The sequence below is a fragment of the Colius striatus genome, chromosome 12 (assembly GCF_028858725.1).
Source record: "Colius striatus isolate bColStr4 chromosome 12, bColStr4.1.hap1, whole genome shotgun sequence".
Lineage (NCBI taxonomy): Eukaryota > Metazoa > Chordata > Aves > Coliiformes > Coliidae > Colius > Colius striatus.
Genome location: NC_084770.1, coordinates 2,283,105 through 2,302,019, shown reverse-complemented (window position 1 = coordinate 2,302,019; position 18,915 = coordinate 2,283,105). Strand labels below are relative to the sequence as shown.

At 46.1% G+C, this 18,915-nt stretch overlaps 1 protein-coding gene across 4 annotated transcripts in view; it reads right to left on the bottom strand.

The window, feature by feature from the left end:
- The window catches only part of VPS8 (VPS8 subunit of CORVET complex), a 76,842-nt gene extending 61,160 nt beyond the window's left edge, over positions 1 to 15,682 (bottom strand). For 3 of the 4 annotated variants that reach the window (XM_062005771.1, XM_062005775.1, XM_062005774.1), the window contains exons 1-6: positions 15,524 to 15,682; positions 14,177 to 14,245; positions 12,307 to 12,437; positions 10,802 to 10,895; positions 9,885 to 9,917; positions 8,454 to 8,508 (exon numbers count right to left, since the gene is read on the bottom strand). In XM_062005771.1, the coding sequence (XP_061861755.1) occupies positions 8,454 to 8,508; positions 9,885 to 9,917; positions 10,802 to 10,895; positions 12,307 to 12,437; positions 14,177 to 14,245; positions 15,524 to 15,634 (493 nt within the window). In that variant the 5' untranslated portion in view covers positions 15,635 to 15,682. Of the gene's footprint in view, positions 1 to 8,453; positions 8,509 to 9,884; positions 9,918 to 10,801; positions 10,896 to 12,306; positions 12,438 to 14,176; positions 14,246 to 15,523 lie in introns of those variants that run through there. The other variant, XM_062005773.1, reaches the window with a different exon arrangement.
- Between the last annotated feature and the right edge of the window lie 3,233 nt (positions 15,683 to 18,915).

The following is an 18,915-nucleotide window of genomic DNA, read 5'->3' as shown; positions in this document are numbered from 1 at the left end:
TTGCTAAATGTAATTTCACCTAACTTCTATCCCCTGGGTTTGTTGCTAAAGTTCAGAAGGTGAAGGGAAAATGAACCTGTAAAAGTAAATTAACAGTGATGAGTTCCAGCTCTTACTTTAGACAGTAACGATCACCACACTGACAGAGCTTCCCTTCCTGAGACTCAGGCTGCTGCACAAGAGATGCCAATACCCACACAACCTCCTAGGGGTCAGGGCTGCTGTCTGGCCATGCCCCCTCTGCCCACACAGACACCAAGCACCTCTGTCTGTGCAAGGTTCTTGTGTATTTCCACCATGAGAGACTAACACTTGCTTTGTAAGATGTCACACATCAGGCATTATGAATAATAACCCTCTGCCTCTCTTTGGTGCCTTGCTCTTGAAAGCTAAGGACACAGGTGTTATAGATCTGCTTTTTCCACCTCTCTCTGCTTTTGAGTGGGGGGAGGAAGAAAAGATGTTTTGAAAGAGCTGTTGGAACAGAGATTAGAGATTTGAAATACATCAGAAGCACCACAATAACACTGTGGGAAGGACCTTGACCTTGAACAAGGAAAGGACAGGATCCAGGGGACCAGACAGCAGCTGGGCATCAGAACCCCTCCAGAGGAACTGCCCAAGGCATGGGACACATTTCTCCAAGTTGGAATGTGCTAGATGTGAAACAGAGCATGGATACAGCTCTCATTTCTTCTCCAATAGGAAGTGATGCACTCATCAGTCTGCACAGATTGATGCCTGAGCACACACACAGTGGAAGTCACCTTTCAAATTCTACTGGCGTGAATAAACACTCACAGGGAAAACAAAACACACAGGAACAAAATGAGTACCCAAACTCATGGATTACTCTAAAGTGCTGTTTAGGGTGAGATGAAAGAGGCTAGGGCCTAATAGTTTTTCCACTCCATTCCTTGTTTTCCTGCATCTACCTTGATAAAGCTCCTTTTCCTAGTAGCAGAGGGGCAGGGATGCAGAGAAGGCATTACAAACACCATTTTTACTGCACACCAACTGAAATGAGGTCTGAGAGAGACAGAAAGGTCAAGCTCTGTCTTGCAAATGCACAAAGCAAGCTCAGAACAGCTCCTCAGAACAACTGAGAGCTGTCAGTTTTGATCTAAGCCATGACAACAGTAGGCAAGAGGACACTGTATGTTAGGGGTGCTCAAAGACGCTGGATTCCTGTGAATGTTGAAGAGTGCTGCTCTCGAAATCTGTGGGAGGAAAAGTGCCTTCAGTTAACCATATCAGTGGAAACCACCACCTCTTTATCAGGTGACCAGCAGCCCAATCAGTCCTGGAAAAGGCTCCATGTTCTTCATGGACTTGTGCTCTGCTGTGCCTGCCAGAACACCACCTGGTGCTGCATGAAGAGGGAAGCATCTCCCTGTTCTCCCTCTGCAGTCTGGCTTATGCCAAACACAGAAACGGGGAGCTGCATTTTCAAATGAGAACTGACATTTGCTCATTCACACTTAAAAACCCTTCATAAAGGTGCTCTTTCTACTGGAAGGGATGTTCAGTAGACAGAGATTCTTTTTCCCAGTGAAATCATCAGAAACTGTGTAAAACACTACTTCTCTTTGGCTTTCCAAATCAATGGGACATTGTTCAGGATGAAACCTTCTAAAAGCCAAAGAAAATGTGAGGGTTTGAAGGGGCTGAACCTACATTTATAGAAGCAGCTCTGAAAGTGAGGCCAGTCACACAAGTTACTGTGCAAACAGGTCTCTGAATTGTATGTTCCTTGACACTGGTGTTGAAACAGGGGATGTACACAACTCAATGACTATACTGTGAATGGCTGCCAGCATTCAGTGCGTGAGGGCAACGTGGAAGCAAAACTATTTCAGTATCACTCCAGTGAGAAATCAGAAAAGCAACTTGCAAATCATTGCATGTGTCCCTCAAGTACATGGCACAGCCTTCCTGAAGGTCAGTCTGACTCCACAGCATCTCCTGCTTCAAGTGCCAGTCAGGGTGCTTCAGCCACCACTTCTGTTACCAAGCACTAGGCACTGGGAACACTTCACAGCTAAGGCTATTGCTCTGCACACAACTCTCCTTACCAGGATAAGATGACAGTAGAAGCCATGTGATGAAAATAATGTTCCTTTGCCATGCTATTAGAAAACACCTTTGCATCCCTGTGATGGGGGAGTATGTGGCACAGATCAGACCAGGACAAAGAAGAACAATCATGGGATGTTTTGGTGGAAGCTCAGAGAGCACAGAGCTGCAGCTGGGAAGCAAGCTGCCCAGAAAGCTATTGTCCAAATGGTGTCCTTTGAGTCTCAGAGAAATAAGTCCTGTTCCAGGGGTCTGGAAATACAGTTGATTTACAAAGACCATCTGCTAACCATAGAAATATGTTTAAATCTAAGGTGAATACTGCAGCTCTTGCTATTAAAGACAATTTGCATTCTGCTCCTTCCACTTCAGCTTAAACCCATCGATAAGTCAGTCAATAACATGCTCCCTGTAAGACATGAGAAGGAAAATCTTCCATAGCTTCCTCTGAAAAGGGCAGCAGCTTTAGAATCACTATTTCCCATCCAGCTTTACATCTTCCTCTGTATACCCACAGGAATTTTCAAATCCATTTTCTCCTTCCCTCACTCACAAGGTCAATTCAAAGTAGACAAGATCCCCACCCTAAAATTCAAGGCTTTATATGATTCAAGCTATTCCTTCCTAAGAAGGAACTGCCCATTGTTTGCCACTGATGCACTGTTGAGAAATGATCACTTGGAAAGCTAACTCCAGAAGAACCCATGCCAGTACTTGTCTAGCCAGTGAGATGATGACACATAAGGAGGAATCATTAGGTAAGATCTATGTTTTTGTAAGCTAACTATGAATAAGATGGACAAAATTGCTTCCCAAGCAAAGCAAAATGCCCAAATCAATGAGTTCCTATTAATCCATTAGTAGAGTAAAAGCCAAAGGTTCTAAAAGCTGACCTGATGATTTTCCAGACTGATATTATTAGCTTTGAATTAAGGCACATTTAGGTTTAAGAATAAGAAGCTTTTTCTCCAAATGCCTGAAACAAAGGTGGACATCAATTGTCCAAAAAGTGGTTTTAACTTCTCTGTTTTCACAAAGCAATTCTTTATCTGTAAGTGACCATTTGTGTTGCTCTCAAAGTCTGAGCTCAAAATGAAATGGCACTTCAATACAGCCCTACAAATGAGAAACAAAAACCAGTTTGTGAATATGAAGTAAGTCCCTTTCCAGAACAAAGGAACAAGCATAGCACTGCAGAAGTTACTCATTCTCAGATCACCGGGTTTTCATCAAGATCTCTTCCTTAAGCCATGATTTTCCTGAGTTTGAAAGGTCTGCTTTCTTCCCTGCAGGATTACTCAATTACAAAGAGGTCTTTCCTCCCACCTCCATGAGGCACAGTGCCAGTAAAGGCTCTCCCAGGAGAGGCAGATCCCTCTTGGGCCTGGGGATCAGGACAAAAGATGGTGAGCTACTGAGAGAGGCTGCAGACACCATCTCCTCTAAACCAGGGCATGCTGAACCATGCCCCTCCCCACCCCCTGCCCTCAGCCACTAAAATGATTTCTCAAAACAGAGATTCAGTCAGAGGATCTGTGGCCATGCCATCAGAGACCCACTGCCCACTCCTCAGCTGCACAAACTAGTGCAGGAGCAGGGCTTTCAGAAGATGCTGTCTGCTTGCATGGGGTTTACAGAGTTTCAGGGTTGTGGGTCTTTGAACTGGGTTCCTTCCTCATAGTGCTCCCACCTGACAGCTCTCAAGCAGAAATAGATGGTTATCTCATGGAAGATGCCCCGAAAGGATGCTTTTGCAAACAGCTATAGACCTGCTGCCCTAAAACATTAGATATAGTACATTTCCCTGTTCCTCTGCTGTTCTTGCCTGAAGAATGAGGAAGTGTGGTAGGCACATGCATTCAGTACCAATACCCAGTTCCCAGACTGGCCAGTAGCATCATCCACTGTCTGGGTACTGCAGCACGTGCTGCCTTACTCTAGCATCTTAAACCTGTCATAGGAAACATGCAAACTGGGCAAGGCAGGAGTTGTTCATGCAGGGTACATGCACAATGCAGTGTTACTGTACCTTTTCCTTTTCAGTCCACACAGAAAGGGCCAAAAGAGGAAAGAAAAAGGCAGAAATCAATATAAAAGAAAGGAGTGGAATAATGGACAGCATACATGTGACAATCTTCAAAGACAGAGAAGTCTTTCAGATTTTGCTGACAGTGTTTCCTCTTGTTAACATTTCCCCTTCCTCAGTCAAGTGATGCTGTGATTGCTTGTGCCTTAGAACCAAGTGGTTTAAAAAGTATATGGAATCACTGAAGAGAAACAAGTTCATGAATTTGGACTTCATTGCAATGAAGACAAAAGAAAAAGGAATCTGGAAGAAAATAAAACTGGAAGTTGCCAGTGACACAACTGGTAAAACTGTTCTCAACAGTTGCCTCCAGCCAGCCAATCAACTCCCATCTGATTTCAAAAATCAACCAAGGACAATGGTCTCCAAAATCTAGTTGTAAAGTTGTCTTTAGGTACCTGTTCTCTCAAGGTATCATACTACCTGCACACCTCAACAAAGACTCAGGACCCTAGCCATAAGTTTCATTAGAAACAAGCTAAGGGGTGTATTCCCAAGGCACAAAAATTGTGGTAACAAAGCATCAAATAGAAGACAAACTACCTGAAAGATAGGTAAAAAAAATGAAAGCACCAAACTCCTCTCAGTAACATCAGATCATGTAACAAGTGGCACACAGCAGAAATAGCAGACTGAGGGCTTCAGATGGGCTGTTAGGAATTTTTTGTTCCCCCTGCAGGATCATGTAGCTTGGAGCAGGTTACCAGACCAGTGTGGGCAGGCATGGTTGCTGTTGGGCTGTATTTTCCATCTGGGAGGGTCCTTCAAGATTTCATAGAATCATTATGGTTGGAAAAGACCTTTAAGCTTATCGAGTTCAACCCCTCCCCTCTCACTGGCAAGTCCACCTAAACTAAACTGTACACCTCAGCACCTCAGCCATGCATCTTTTAAATATCTCCAGGGATGGGGACTCCACCACCTCCCTGGGCAGCCCATTCCAGTGCTTAAGAACCCTCTCAGGGAAAAAGTTCTTCCTCAGCTCCAATCTAAACCTCCCCTGGGCTTGAGGCTGTTCCCTCTTGTCCTGCCACTCCTTACTCGGGACAAGAGACTGACCCCCACCTCACTGCAGCCTCCCGTCAGGGAGTGTCAGACAGTGCTCATGTCTCCCCTCAGCCTCCTCTTCTCCAAGCTTAACATCTTCATTCCCTCAGCACCCTTGTGCTCCAGCCCCTTCCCCAGCTCTGGCCGCACTCCAGCCCCTCAGTGTCCCTCTGGCAGTGAGTGAGGGGCCCAGCACTGAACACAGCCCTCGAGCTGCAGCCTCACCAGTGTTGAGTATATTGGGACAATCACTTCCTTGGCCCTGCTGGTCACACTATTCCTGATACAAGCCAGGATGCCATTGGCCTTCTTGGCCACCTGAGCACACTGCTGGCTCATCTTCAGCCAGTTAGACAATGCCAAGGCTGCCCTGACACAGCTGTTGGTGACAGTCCTGCACCAAACAGGGTGACGAGAGGCCTCCAGACATCCCTTCCTACCAGTGTTTCTGCAATACTTGCAGGATGTCAAAGGGTTAGCATCTAATCCAACTCTAATCCATGAGAAAAAGAAGAATTGTGCCCAGATAATTTGTCAAGAGCCAACAGAAGTATTCAAGAAAAGCAGAATCAAAGCTACCCAAGGCTTCCCTAAAAATACAAAGCACACAAGTCAAGAGGTATGGGTGGACTTCATGAGAAGAGACAAACAAAACAGTAACATAGAGTTATAATATGAAAACTAAGGGTTAAAAAACTTGCTAGTGACATACAGGTATTCAGAGAAAACTGAACATAAGCAACATTCAAAGAGAAAATGGATCTACGTTGTTGTAGGCTACAAAAGGTGATGTTTCCCTTGCACGGTATGAACCATGCACAGAGCTTACAGAACTGCTCATCCTAATTAACACAGCTAGCAGAAAAATGCTTTCATAAAAGTATAGAAATGGATCAGTCTACAGACATAAACTGGTTTCAATTACAGAATCAAGCGAAGCCAGAACACTAATCCTCTCTCTGCACACAAGAAGGCCTTATACAGCCATAACCCACAGGATTTCTCTCTTTGCAGACAGATCCAAGAGCACTGGGGTCAACACCCAAGTTTAAGTTATAGAACTGAAAGAATTTAGCACAGTGTCCAGGAAGCTTTTGTGCCCCTATCTTTACACAAAGTCAGCAGACATTCCTCCTCACCTTTAAATTACAGCACAGACTCACTCAATAAGTTTTGTGTGAGCTGTGGAGGTCCCTGGCCCAGTTCTGCTGCTGTAAACAAGGTCAACAAGATCTGCTTGCTCAGTGCCTTGCTGGGTTTGTAATATCCCCAAGAAGAGAGATTACACCACTTCTTTCAACCCTCATCTAATGCTTCAGCACCCTCATAGGGAAAAATTTAATCAGAGCTTCCCATGTTGCAACCTGGGTCCACTGCCTTTTACCTAATGCCACAGAGCTTGGTGAAGGGTTCCAGTCTCTCTGCACTGCTCCTTTCCATTGGGTAGTATGAGATAGCAACATTATTTCCCCTTAGCCACCTTCTCTCCATACAGAGGAGAACTCAGTTCTCTCAACCTCTCCTCATGTATCACTTCCCTCAGCCCTGTAATCATCCTGGTGACTGCCCTCCACTGAGCTCACTGAAGTACATGGATGTCTATCTTGTACTGAGCAGCCCCAAACCAGACACAGTACTTCAGATGTCACCTCAGCAGAGCACAATTGAGTAATCACAGTAATAAAGCAATAAAGAGAGGAGTAATAAATTGACTCAACCTGAATGTGCTTGTGATAATACAGGCCAGTACGTGGCTCTATAAGCAATTACTTTATATGTTTCAATAGATCACAAAGCTTTAAAGGCTCTTTTCACCACTAAGTTCTTCAAAGCACTGACATTTATCTTAATAAAGGCCAAAGAGTGGAAAGCTGGTGGTGTGCTAAGCCTCCTGTGAGCTGAATCACTACAGACCACACAGCTTTGCAAAGACCACGGCCAAGGTAAAAGTAAACGTGTTGGTCCAAAGGAATCAATAGTGTAACAAAGAAAACTTTGCTTAAACACACTTACACTGAGCAAAACAAGCAAACAAACCTTACAAAACACAGCAGTTGAAACACCAGAGCACCTTGGACATTCAGTGGTCCATCCTCCTAAGTGGGACTTGATGTAAAAATAACCACAACAGAGGTAAGAATGACTGTCCTTCTCTGCATGTTTATAGAAAGTCCTAGAGCCCCTTCTGGAGCAGAAAATGCTAGAAATAATCTCTATGACAATGCCTGCAGAGAATAGCTTCTTGTTTAAAAGCTTACTGACTTCATGGTGTCAGTGTACAAGCTAAGCAACAGAAAAATCAGAGTAAAAACATGTTCCATGGCAGTGATACTGGAGATCTCCACACAGCAGGCAAACTTCAGAAGACCCACCAAGATCTACTACCAAAAACTCAGTAAGATCCTGTGTTGACAGTAGCAGCTGAGAAGTTATTTAGAGTCAAATCAGGCACAATCTGTAATGGTTTCAATACTGAATGAAGCAAATAGCATCAAGTAATTTAATGTCTAAATAATCAGGGAGGTGAGTCTTAAGCTGCCTCGTTCTCTCCCACCTTTCAGCTGTACCCTGTCCCCTGTAATGTTTGTTCTCATGAATCATTTCAGTCAACTTCAAAAGAAAAGGAGAGAATATAATGAAATGTCTCCAGTTGGAAAGAATTTAGTGCTGCACAGACAAAATGCACAAAAACTCAACGTGTGTGGGAACAGTTCAAGATCTGTTCTCACCCTGCTGGTGAACTGGATAAACACAGGCACAACCATAGATACACTTGGAAGGAAGTCTGGTGATAAGGGGAAAGAAAGAATAACAGAATGAGGAGACACAAAGGTGACTGGTGTAAGGGAAGGAAAAACCTATGATGCAAGCCTGCAGCTAGACATGATGGGTGTATTGGTTGTTCTGGTTTCTTCTCAATGAAAAAAGCCAGTATTTTAGATTTAAACTCCTCAGACAATTGCCATGTAGCTGAGTTTCTCAACATCAATGTGCCAACTCCCAACAAAGTACATGAAATACATGAATAAGTGCAACTGAAGTATTACTTATGCTTTATTTACTGAAAGGAAATCACCTTTAGCCAAACAAAACACATTAGAAGAAATTCTAATTCAGAATTAATTCCAATTAGTTCTAATGCAGAAGATGTTCTCATTCAAACTGGGGTTTTTTTGCTTGTGTTTGGGGTTTTTTTAAGATCACTAAGATGCAAAAAATAATCAAAACTTCATTTTTAACTTACCAAATATCAGTGCTAGCCCATGGGAAGTCCCCACTGCTATCAGATTTGATGCTGCCTGGAACAGTCATGCAGAAAGATTGAAAAGTCACACCACCAGTCACAAACCCATCACTTAAGCTTTAGAAGTTTATGGAGATAACCATAAGAGACAAGCAATTCCTCTGTGAAAGCTAAAGAAGTATTACACCTGAACAACCATCACATAGATCTTCTCAAGTTCAGAGGGCTGCCTTCTCCCCTGCTCTTTGAAATGCAAATGCTCAGAGTGGTGCCCACAGTGAAATTTCTTCTCCATAAACGCAGACTCATCCTTTTGGTGTGGCAGCTGAGCATAAACATTCAGAGGGGTTTTCTCACAGAGCTGCTACACTCACATTTTAACTCTTCTACAATGTTAGGCAGCACTGGTCCCCTGAAGAGACAGTTCACAGACAGCCAAGAGACCTGCCATGAGGAACTGAACAGAGCTGCAAGGTTCTGCTGCACCTGCAAACCTGCACCCAGTTAAATAAAACTTACTGGAAATCACACTGTGCTGCAGATGCATTAATGGTGTTCTACTTTTTGTTTCTTAACAAGTGTAAGTCAAATTATAAACAATGTCTGGGGTATGTAAGCAGAGTTTTTTATCCTATCTGCACATCAATCACAGTGTGTTTCCAGTTTTGCTGTACAACATTTTGCCTTAGATGTGGCAACATTTTTTCCCCTCCCTCTTGTTCACACAAAAGGTACAATTCCTTACAGATTGCTGCCACTACAGCCAAAGTGACCAAGTACATCTTTAGTTTCTTCATAAAACATTGAAACTCATTTCACAAGGGCAGAACAAACACTTGCTCTATTTCACTTCCTTAAAATGTTTTTCTAACTACAGTCAGCTTCATTTCTGATGTGCTTTAATCAGCATGCTTGACTTCAAGTAGTTTCATGCAAATGGCTAAGCAGGAGTTCAGACAGGCTTTTACTGACATGCTGTATTTTAAGATCATATTTCAGTTACATCAGAGCCATAGAGATTTTGAACCCATCACTTCATCAGCATTTGAGTTTGAGTTGCTTTGATAAATCGTCGGGAGCCAAAGCAATAACCGGCAAAGAAGAAATAGCTAGGGAAATTCAGTGTGTTCAATAGCTGAACACTTACCTCAGAGGGAAAGGTTAGGTGCTCAACTAACAAGTGCTGCTGATGACATTAAAGGGGAAGAGATGGGGGCTTGATCAGCAGAGGGGCAGCTGGGCAGTGAAAGAGAAGTTGAACTCTGCCCCCAGGAGCTAAATCTTTACTGCTGCTTCTCCCATTCTTCATGTTTAAAAATTCTTAGTGAAGGTGAGAAGAAATATGCATTTATCAGCTGCTGTAAACTACTGCTTTAACAAATCTGCATGGAAATTAACTACAGAGTGCTTGAAAGTTGTTGGAGTACTTACAATTGCTGTGGGCAAGCCAGCATCCACTTTATCCTAGAGAAACAGGACAAGTCATGAGTAAGAGAGACTCAACTCTCAGCTCTGTGCATGTCTCAAATGGAACTACAACAGGCAGAAAAAACGATGCAAGGTGCACGTTTGTAGTCCCACCAGGACAGCGAGTGCTGGGGGAATCGCTGCCTAGAAATACTCAGAAGGGATGAGAAAGTGGAAAGAAATGGAGTGAAAGCAGAATATCCTGTAATTTCATCCAAATTTACTGTTTTCTTCTTAAAATGGCCTGATCTTAGTTTTCAGTATTCTGTGTGCAAAGCAGAGACTGAGAGCAGAGCCTGCTCCCTCTGCTGCCTGCACACACCCCTGGACACAAAGCCCTCACACAGCACTACCAGGAGAGTCACTTGTCCTCTAACAAGCCAACCTCACATGCTTCACAAAACATACCCTTTACACATCACCAACTCAGCCCTGATCTTGGACTCTCAGCTTTACCCTGGCAGAAGGATCTACAGAGAAGCTCTATTGTACTTCTGCCTGAGGAACCTGCAATCTGCTTCTTGCTCAGCTTGGGACAATGACTCTGTACTGTGTCTGCCACAGGCACCAAGCAAACCTCTTTCCAGCATCTTCAAGCAAGCAGAACAGCACTGCTTGGCATTTTATGCTAACATTTGCCACCAAGTTTAACAGCACCCAGCAACACAAACCAGGGTTAAAAGGACCCACCATACTGCTGCTGCACTAAGTCAGTTAATACTTTATTCACTACTGGCTACAGAGTAGTTTATGTACCAAACATGCTACTATTATCCAGAACTAATGGTAGGGGTAGGGAGGAGATCACACACATGTTCCTCCACATCAGAAAAGGTTCAAATTGTTCTTAATAGATGCAACTAGGAGATAAAGAAACTTACTGCTGCAGATACTATTTGGGCAGAAATCCCTTTCAGAAGCGAGAGCCGTATCACTGATCCATGGAGTGAGAGAGAATCGTGAAGTTTTTTCTTCCTGAGGAAATAAGAAACAAAGCAAATGCATTAGAGCAGAAGAAAAGTTTGGAACTTTGCCTAACCCACAGTTAAACCAGCAGGTAAATTCTGCATGCACTCTTAACTCATGCAGCTTCCATTCTTAAACCTGGGGCCTACCTACACAGAATGAAACAGGCAGGAGGTGATTAGCAAAGCCTGACGTGCATCACTGTGCCAGGGCAAAACTGGGGTTTAACTCAAGTCCCAGGAAAGAAAAAAAACCCCAACAAATCAGTTCTTCCAACAAATTCACAGGGTCACAGAATCTCAAGGGTTGGAAGGGGCCTCAAAAGATCACCCTGCCAGAGCAGGACCACCTAGAGTAGAGCACACAGGGACTCATCCAGCTGGGGTTGAATGTCTCCAGAGGGGGAGACTCCACAGCCCATCTGGGCAGCCCCTGCCAGTGCTCCCTCACCTCAACAGGGAAGAAGATTTTCCTTGTGTCTCTTTGGAACCTTCTATGTTCCAGCTTATACCTACTGCCCCTTGTCCTATCACTGGACATCACTGAGAAGAGCCTGGCTCCATCCTCCTGACACCCTTCCAGGTTTTTCTGCCCACTCTGTACTGGAAGACTTTAAAGCCATTTTGGGTAACACTTCCCTTAGTACAAAGCATCTTCCTTGAAAAGAAAAGGAACAGTGAGGTAGTGCACCATCAGAAACCATGTCACCTAAGAATGTTTATATCCCATACAACTGCTCAACAATCTCAACTTCATGGGAGTGGCTCAGGACATTGGATCAGTCCATCCATGAGTAATGAGCCAAGTCTTCACTATTACAGCTAATTATCACATTCCAGGCTGCTTTTAAATGTCAAGATTAGCATTCCATTTCCAGGAGGGACAGCAGTTCACTTGCCTTTTAAAAATAACCACCAGCTGCTTGCAGGCTCTAGAAATCATCAGACACACCTTTGAAAGATTTTCTTTAAAACCATCATGGTTCAGTGCTTTAAAGATTCCATCAAAATTCAGAGCAATGTCCAATGCTCCATCTCCTGTAAAATCTGTGTATTGCTCAAACAGGCTCACCCCAGTGCAGAACCAAATCCCACCTTTGCCTACTTGATTTGGCAGGAATAACACTGTTCTATCAAAAGCAGCTTCACCAGAGTCCCCACAGCATCCCCTTGGGACTCCAGCACTGGGATATAACAGCAGGTGACAAAATCCACACATGCAATTAAAAGGTTCCTACCCAAGTGACAGTGAAAGTGCATGCTCACAGCAAAGCTTGCAGACCAGGCAGCAGGACTGTGCCTCATGAAGTTTCAACTGTTCTTAGCTCTGATTGTCCTTCCACCCACTTAAAAGAGCAGAACTGGTTTTTAACAGACCTTCAAAAGTCACTTAACCTCCCAGGGCACGAGTCCTGCAGTACCTTTTCAGGTGTGTCCGGTCCCCGCTGTCAGAGCTTGCTACAGAAGAAGTGTCATAGGAGTGTGTGTCTGTGTTATCGATGTTCAAGAGAAAGGGATCCTCCAAAACAAAAGACTCTTCTTCATCATCAGTCTGAAGGAAGAGAATGACCACAAGTCACCAAACATTCAAACACACAACACTGGAACTGAAAAGTTTGCAAAACAGCATCAATATAGCAGGAGAATCAAGAGGGAGAGGACAAGACAGTCACATGTGTGAAAAACACAGCTACAGATTCTTTTCCCAGACTGATTCTGTCTAAGAACCACTTTCCAGAATTCACAATATCCACAGAAGTGGGCTGGAGAGAAAGCCATCAAACTAATCTTTCTTTCCCAGATACTATCTACTCCATCAAACTTTAACAGACTTTTAGCTAAGCTGTTCTCAAAAGTCTCTGATTGCCAAGAGACGGCCTAGAATTGCAATCACCTACTTCAGCAAGTGGTGGCTAAGAGTCCAGCAGTCCCTCTGGCTGCTGTGAGAGTTAATTTTGCTCTTCTCTGGGCACTTCTGCTGGTGATAGCTCTCTCTCTCTCCTCTCAGGCTTAACCTGAAAGTAATTTAACAGTATCTTCTAAACGCCCCTTCTCCCTAATGTCTTTCAAAACCAATACAGTCCATGTTGCTCTTGAGGCACAGAAGAGCACAAACACAATACTGAATGCCAAACATGCAGAGGATTCAGCAGGTGCTCCTTACCTGTCACAAGCTGCAATTTGAGCCCATTCAGTGGCTCTTTTACCAGTGCAGCTATACACCTTTTTTGGCTCAGTCAGGCTGTTTTCCACTAAAATCCTCATCAGAATATGCTTTACCAGTCATTCCCATCCTGTAGGTACCGAGATAAATAGCCCTGGAGTAAGACTTTGTGTTTGTCTGCACTGAACTTGGTGGTTACCATTGAAGTTTTAAGACTTGGATTCTGCTCCCCTGACGTGGATGTGATTGCATTATGTCCTTACAGTTTGGTAGCACCCAAATTCTCTGCCCTTATCACCCACAGGACCAGCAGAAAGAGGGACATGGCTCTATACACCACCCCTTCAACTATTCTTCTAGTTCCTAGACTGCACCTGTTTGGGACACTTTACACCTGTATCTTTAATGCAGCTTTTTGAAACAACTGTCACCTCTCCCAAGCTCCTTTTCCCTTTATAATGTCTTCCTGGGAAGCACAATCACCAATTTCCTCAGTTTGTTAAGTAGTTTGTTTCCTTGAAGTTTATCTTTACTTCCACGTCCTTCTGGTTCTTTCTGAGAACTGTGCACTCCTGTGGCCATTGTAAAAAATGCACTGAATGAGTGGCAAAGTCTGTTCTGCCCTGCAAGGTACTACAGGCAACACCAGACACCAAGACAGCTCACTGCTCCTGCCAGAGAGCTAAATGAAATAGACAATATAAATTAAGCTGTGAAGAATCTAGCCCTCATCTCCTCTGACAACTGAAGAGATGCCCAGGATTCTCTGCATTTATTTTTAGCTAAAAAACTCAGCAAGTTGTTTGATGGCCCTCATGTTTAAGTGACTGCAGTCTTCAGCTGACTGTCCAAATCCACAGGAGAATGTGCCTAAATTTGTTGGAAACTCTTTATATTCTTTATGCTTCAGCTGTGGACATCTTGATTGAAACCATAATACAGATTCTACTGCAATTACTCAACTGAGCACACACTTTGTCAGTCATCAGTATCAGGAAATTATGAAGTTATATCATTTTATATGCTGGGAAAAACACAGTATGAGAGGGGCCATGGTAGTATGTGCTGCCTCCCACCTTAGCTCCTCCCTGCACTGGAGCTGGCTGCATGTCCAGTGAATCACTCACCTCATTTAAGATGCTCTCCAGTGTCGGAGGAGTATCAACTTGAGGAATATCAAATTCTTTGTCATCGATCTGTAAATCAACAACAATAGACTGAGTTCAAGCTGCCTATGCCAGCTACCAAACTCTTTTCTAACTGAAGAAGCAGCAGCTCTTCATACCACCATACCCAGAATACAATTTCTCCCACTGAAAATATGTTCTCTGAAATCCAGCAAGGCAAGCCACAAAAGGCATTCAGTATAAAATAGCTCTCTGATCTGTACTCAGACCTGAAACTTCATACACCTTTTAACTTCCAAAGCTACCAGATGCCTTTCCAATATGGAAGTACAGATCCTGGAATGGTGGAGTGTAGAAGGGCCCTGCAGAGCCCAGCCCCCTGCAGGTTCCCCTCCATCAGGGGGCACAGGAATGTGTCAAAACGGGTTTGGAAACCTCCACAGCCTCCCTGGGCAGCCTGGGCCAGGGCTCCCTCACCTCAGCACCAAAGGCGCTTCTCCTTGTGTTCCAGTAGAACTGTTTGTGTGTCACCTTATGTCCATTACCCCCAGTCCTGTCACTGGACGCTACAGAAACAAGTGGCACCCCATCCTCCTGACACCCACACTGTTTAGGCACTTGTAAGTGAAGTCCCCCCTCAGGTTCTGCAGCCTTTCCCCTCACACACACGATCCATCCCCTCAGCATGGCGGTGGCCCTGCCCTGGCCTCTCTGCAGCAGCTCCCTGTCCCTCTGGAGCTGGGCAGCCCAGACCTGGACACAGGACTCCAGCTGAGGCCTCACAGGGCAGAGCAGAAGGGAAGGAGACCCTTTGTGGACCTGCTGCCCACACTTCTCTAAGTAAAATGGTCAATGCACAACAACTGTTTTTCTGAATGCTTACTAACTGGGAAACAAAACGGGTTTTATTTGGAAACAGATACTTTTACCGCGACTCGCGCTGCCGAGCGCCGGCCGCTGAGGCCAGGCGGCCCAGCCCCTGCCGCACAGCCCACCGCGTCCGCCCCCACAGACACCGCTGGGCAGCCGGGCTCGGCTGCGGCAGGGGCTGCTTTACACTCTGCAGCCCCTGCTCTGCAAGCGCACCGCACAGCCGTGCCCGCTGCCTGCCTGTGCCCGCCCTCAGCACCTGCCTACGCGCCACTTGGGCAAGAGTTCAGCACGGCGCGGGCCCGGCCCGGCAACCCCCGTGCCCCAAGTGCCGGGGCACGGCGGAGTCGCGCTGCTCCTCCCTCACCACTGCACCGGGGGCTCGCACCCCGGAGCGGAGCGGCCCAGCCCGGCCCGGCCCTGCCCGCCGCCCCGGGGCCGGAGGCGGCCGCGCCCGCGCGGAAAGGGGCGACGCACCAGCTCGCTGCGGGAGTCCAGCTCACGGTCGAGTTCCGCCACGCTCAAGTGGTGTGCGGGCGGCTCCGGGCACGGCTCGGGCTCGGCTCCCGGCTCGGGCTCGAGCTCCATGGCCGCGCCGCTGGGCCGCACGGGCCGGCAGCGCCGGGACTCGAACCCGCGGGCACCGCTGGCTGCCTCGCGCAGGCGCGCCGCGGCCACGCCCCCGCGCCGGCCTTAAAGGGGCCGCGGCGCGCCGAGGGACAGCGAGAGCGCGGGGCCAAGCGGCTCGTGGTTAACGGGAGATGCATCTGCGAGGGGCAGCCGGAGACCGCCGCGTGCCTCAGCCTCCGGGGGAGGATACGGGTAAAGAAATGAGACGGGCAGATCACGCGCAGCACCGCCCTCCCTGACCCACCGCGCCTGAGTTGAAGCCCAGTGCGGGTCGGTGCGATGCCCAGCCCGGGGGGGTTTGGGCTGTCCAGTGCCAGGCTGCAGCTGCATCCCAGCGAAGCCGTGAAAAAGTGGCACTGTAGGTTAGAATGGGTAATACATGGCTAATTTTAGGCAAGGCAAGAGCTGGTGTAATAAGGTTTGGTGCCCAAGTGTCTGCAGTCTCTTTTGAAAACCACCTGGAAAAGTGGATGGTAGTTGCAGCTATTTCAGTTATTCAAGACAAGAGTTTGTGTTTACATACAGAGGTTCAGGGTGACACTGTCCTGTCACAGACTGGGAAGAGCCCATGGGGAGGAACAGCCTCATTGGGTGTCCAACTAGCAGCAGCTGAATCGTTCAGGGCTCCAGCTTCAGCAGAAGCACATACTAAGGGCACAAAGAGCTGTGCCTGCCTTACCTGTTTGGCCTTTCTGTTGTTCTTCCTGAAGAGCAGCCATGTTTCCCTCCTCTTTGAAGACTCTGTCTTGTACCTAGCAGCAAGAGCAAGGGGATGAGCAATGAGCATCCTCTTACCCTGTAGGTGAGCATCTGCCAGCCAGGCAGGTGCCTACTTTCCCCTGAGCAGGAGCCAGAACTGCTGTCTTGAGGGCCAGACTCAGCCCAGCCACGAGAGCAGAGGATTCACCTGTCCGGGGTCACTTTCTGAGCAGTGAAACAGTTGGCTAGCAGAAGCCGAGGAAAAAGCATTCACAGAAACAGGCAGCCAACATCACCAGAGAGAGCTGTTCAGTGGAGGCAGTTTGCAGCTACCAATACACCATCATCTGTGCTTGGAAGATGCTTTAAGATTAGCAGGTTACAAACAGAAAAAGTCATTTTAATTCCATTTGTCATGCCATAGCCATGGGCTTTACAGCAGGCAATACAGGCTGCACCACCAGTGTACTACAGAGCTGCTGAAAGGCAGAATGCCTGATCCCTGTGAGTACAGGCAGCAGGTCCTTGCAGCTATAGATTAGTGATAAAGATGAACAGAGCTCCAGAGAGGCTCCAAGAAGAAATCCACAGGATGAGTCTCACCAAGAAACACAAATGACTAAGACTGCAACAAACCATCTCCCACCACAGCCTGAGAAATGCCACAGTAGTCAACAGTAGAGTTTTCATTTCATCCTGCAGAGCTGGGTAAGTTCTGAGAACCACAATCGCCCTTTTCAGCTTCTTCCAACTAGGCAGGCTCCACAGGTTTGTGGACACTCAAGCAGCACAATAATCACATCTCAGAGCCAGTGCAGACAGAAGGACAGGATTTTTGTGAGGAATTAACTCTGCTTTAGAGCTGGCACTGGGGAGCTGAAGCTTTCCTCCAGCACACACATCTACAGGTATTTAAGGGTTTAGTGACAGATTACCACCACACGCTCTCCTCCATGTTCTAAAACCTTCTTTTCCATTGCCAGCTGTTCCAGGATGGTCTTCTGTAGCAGTGGTGCATTTGCTCCTCTTACAACAGCTACTAATTTTCCTCCCTAAAAGGTGCAAAGAGCAAATCAGTAAGTTTATGAGAGGAGTGAGGTCCTGCAGTAGCAGGAGGCTGAATGTGGAGACCCCAGAGAGCAACACACATGTCCAGGTGGTAACACAGTATAAACACTGCTCACAGGGGCTCAGACAGCCAAAAGGCCATGCAGACACATACATCTTTCAGTAAGTTACAGAGATGCCTGGTGTAAATGATACTCTCCCATGCAGGAAGAAAGGGCCATCAGCCTCCCTCCAAGTAAAAGAAAAAGCTTGCTAATCCCTAGCTAGAGCAGTTCCTGTCACTGTGTACAATGTCTGCCTTTCACCCACCTGTGCAGTTTGAACTGTTTGACTTCAGTCACATCTTAATCTCTCAATCTTTTTTCTTTGGTTATAAAAAACTCAAACTACATTGTCTTGTTTCTTGGTGGCAAAGCTGATATTTAAAGTCTGGCTGTATATTCTTATCCATGATAAGCACTTGATCACCAGCAGATACAGAGCAAACTGAATTCTGCAGTCATATATGAAAGAAAAAGAATATCCCTCAAAGGACAGTTGTTCCCACTGTCAAGTGATATTTACTGCACTGCAACTACTGTAACAATATTTCCACTCACTGCATAAAGCAGAAAGACAGGCTCGCTTTTTCCTCTGTATTTTTCCAGAGCATCAATGGAATCAACTTCAGCCTAAAGGGAATGTAAAATAAAACAAGAGTTAGAACAACAGCTCTTGTGGGGCAGAGATATTTATCTCACAGCAGCTTGCCTGAGTGAATCCAGAGAAAAAGCTTGAACAAAATGAAATCATGGCCTCCTGTCTATAAGGAGTAAGGGAAGTGACAGGAAGAGTAAGAGCAGAGGCAGCAGTAGGCTGCAGGCAGAACTGAGCAGGGGATTCCAGGAGAAACCTCACTGCACATGGCTCTGTCAGCAACCCAGAGCCAACCTTTAGCCAGGAGAAGCCTTCAAACATAAAAGCACAGCAGAAGGGAGGGTGGGAGGAACTTCTGAGGGGCTCTAGTCCAAGCCCCTGCCCAGTGTTACAGGAGGTTGCTCAAGGCTATGTTAGTTTTGAGCATCTCCAAGAATCAGTGCTCCACCACCTCTCTGGGAACTTGTGCCAGTGTCCAGCCACTCCTACATTAAGTATTTTTTCCTTCTATCTACTTGGATTTTTCCCTGTTGCAACTTGATCCCACAACCTGTTGTTCCTTTGCTGTGTACCACGGAGATGTGTCTGTCTCTGCTCTCTCTACTGATCCTCCACTAGACATTTGCCCCTTAGCCTTCTCCAGGGTGAACAAGCCCAGCTTCTTCACACTCAGAGGAACAATTTTGTCTACTGCTACTTGCTTAAGCAGAAATCTGAAAAGCACAGAACGGCTGGAGACTGAAAATTCTGAATGATATCAAGTCATATTGATGCAACAAAGCATCTGCATTTGGCAGGCTCACTCCCTCACACAGGCTCAAACTTCTGACCTGTTA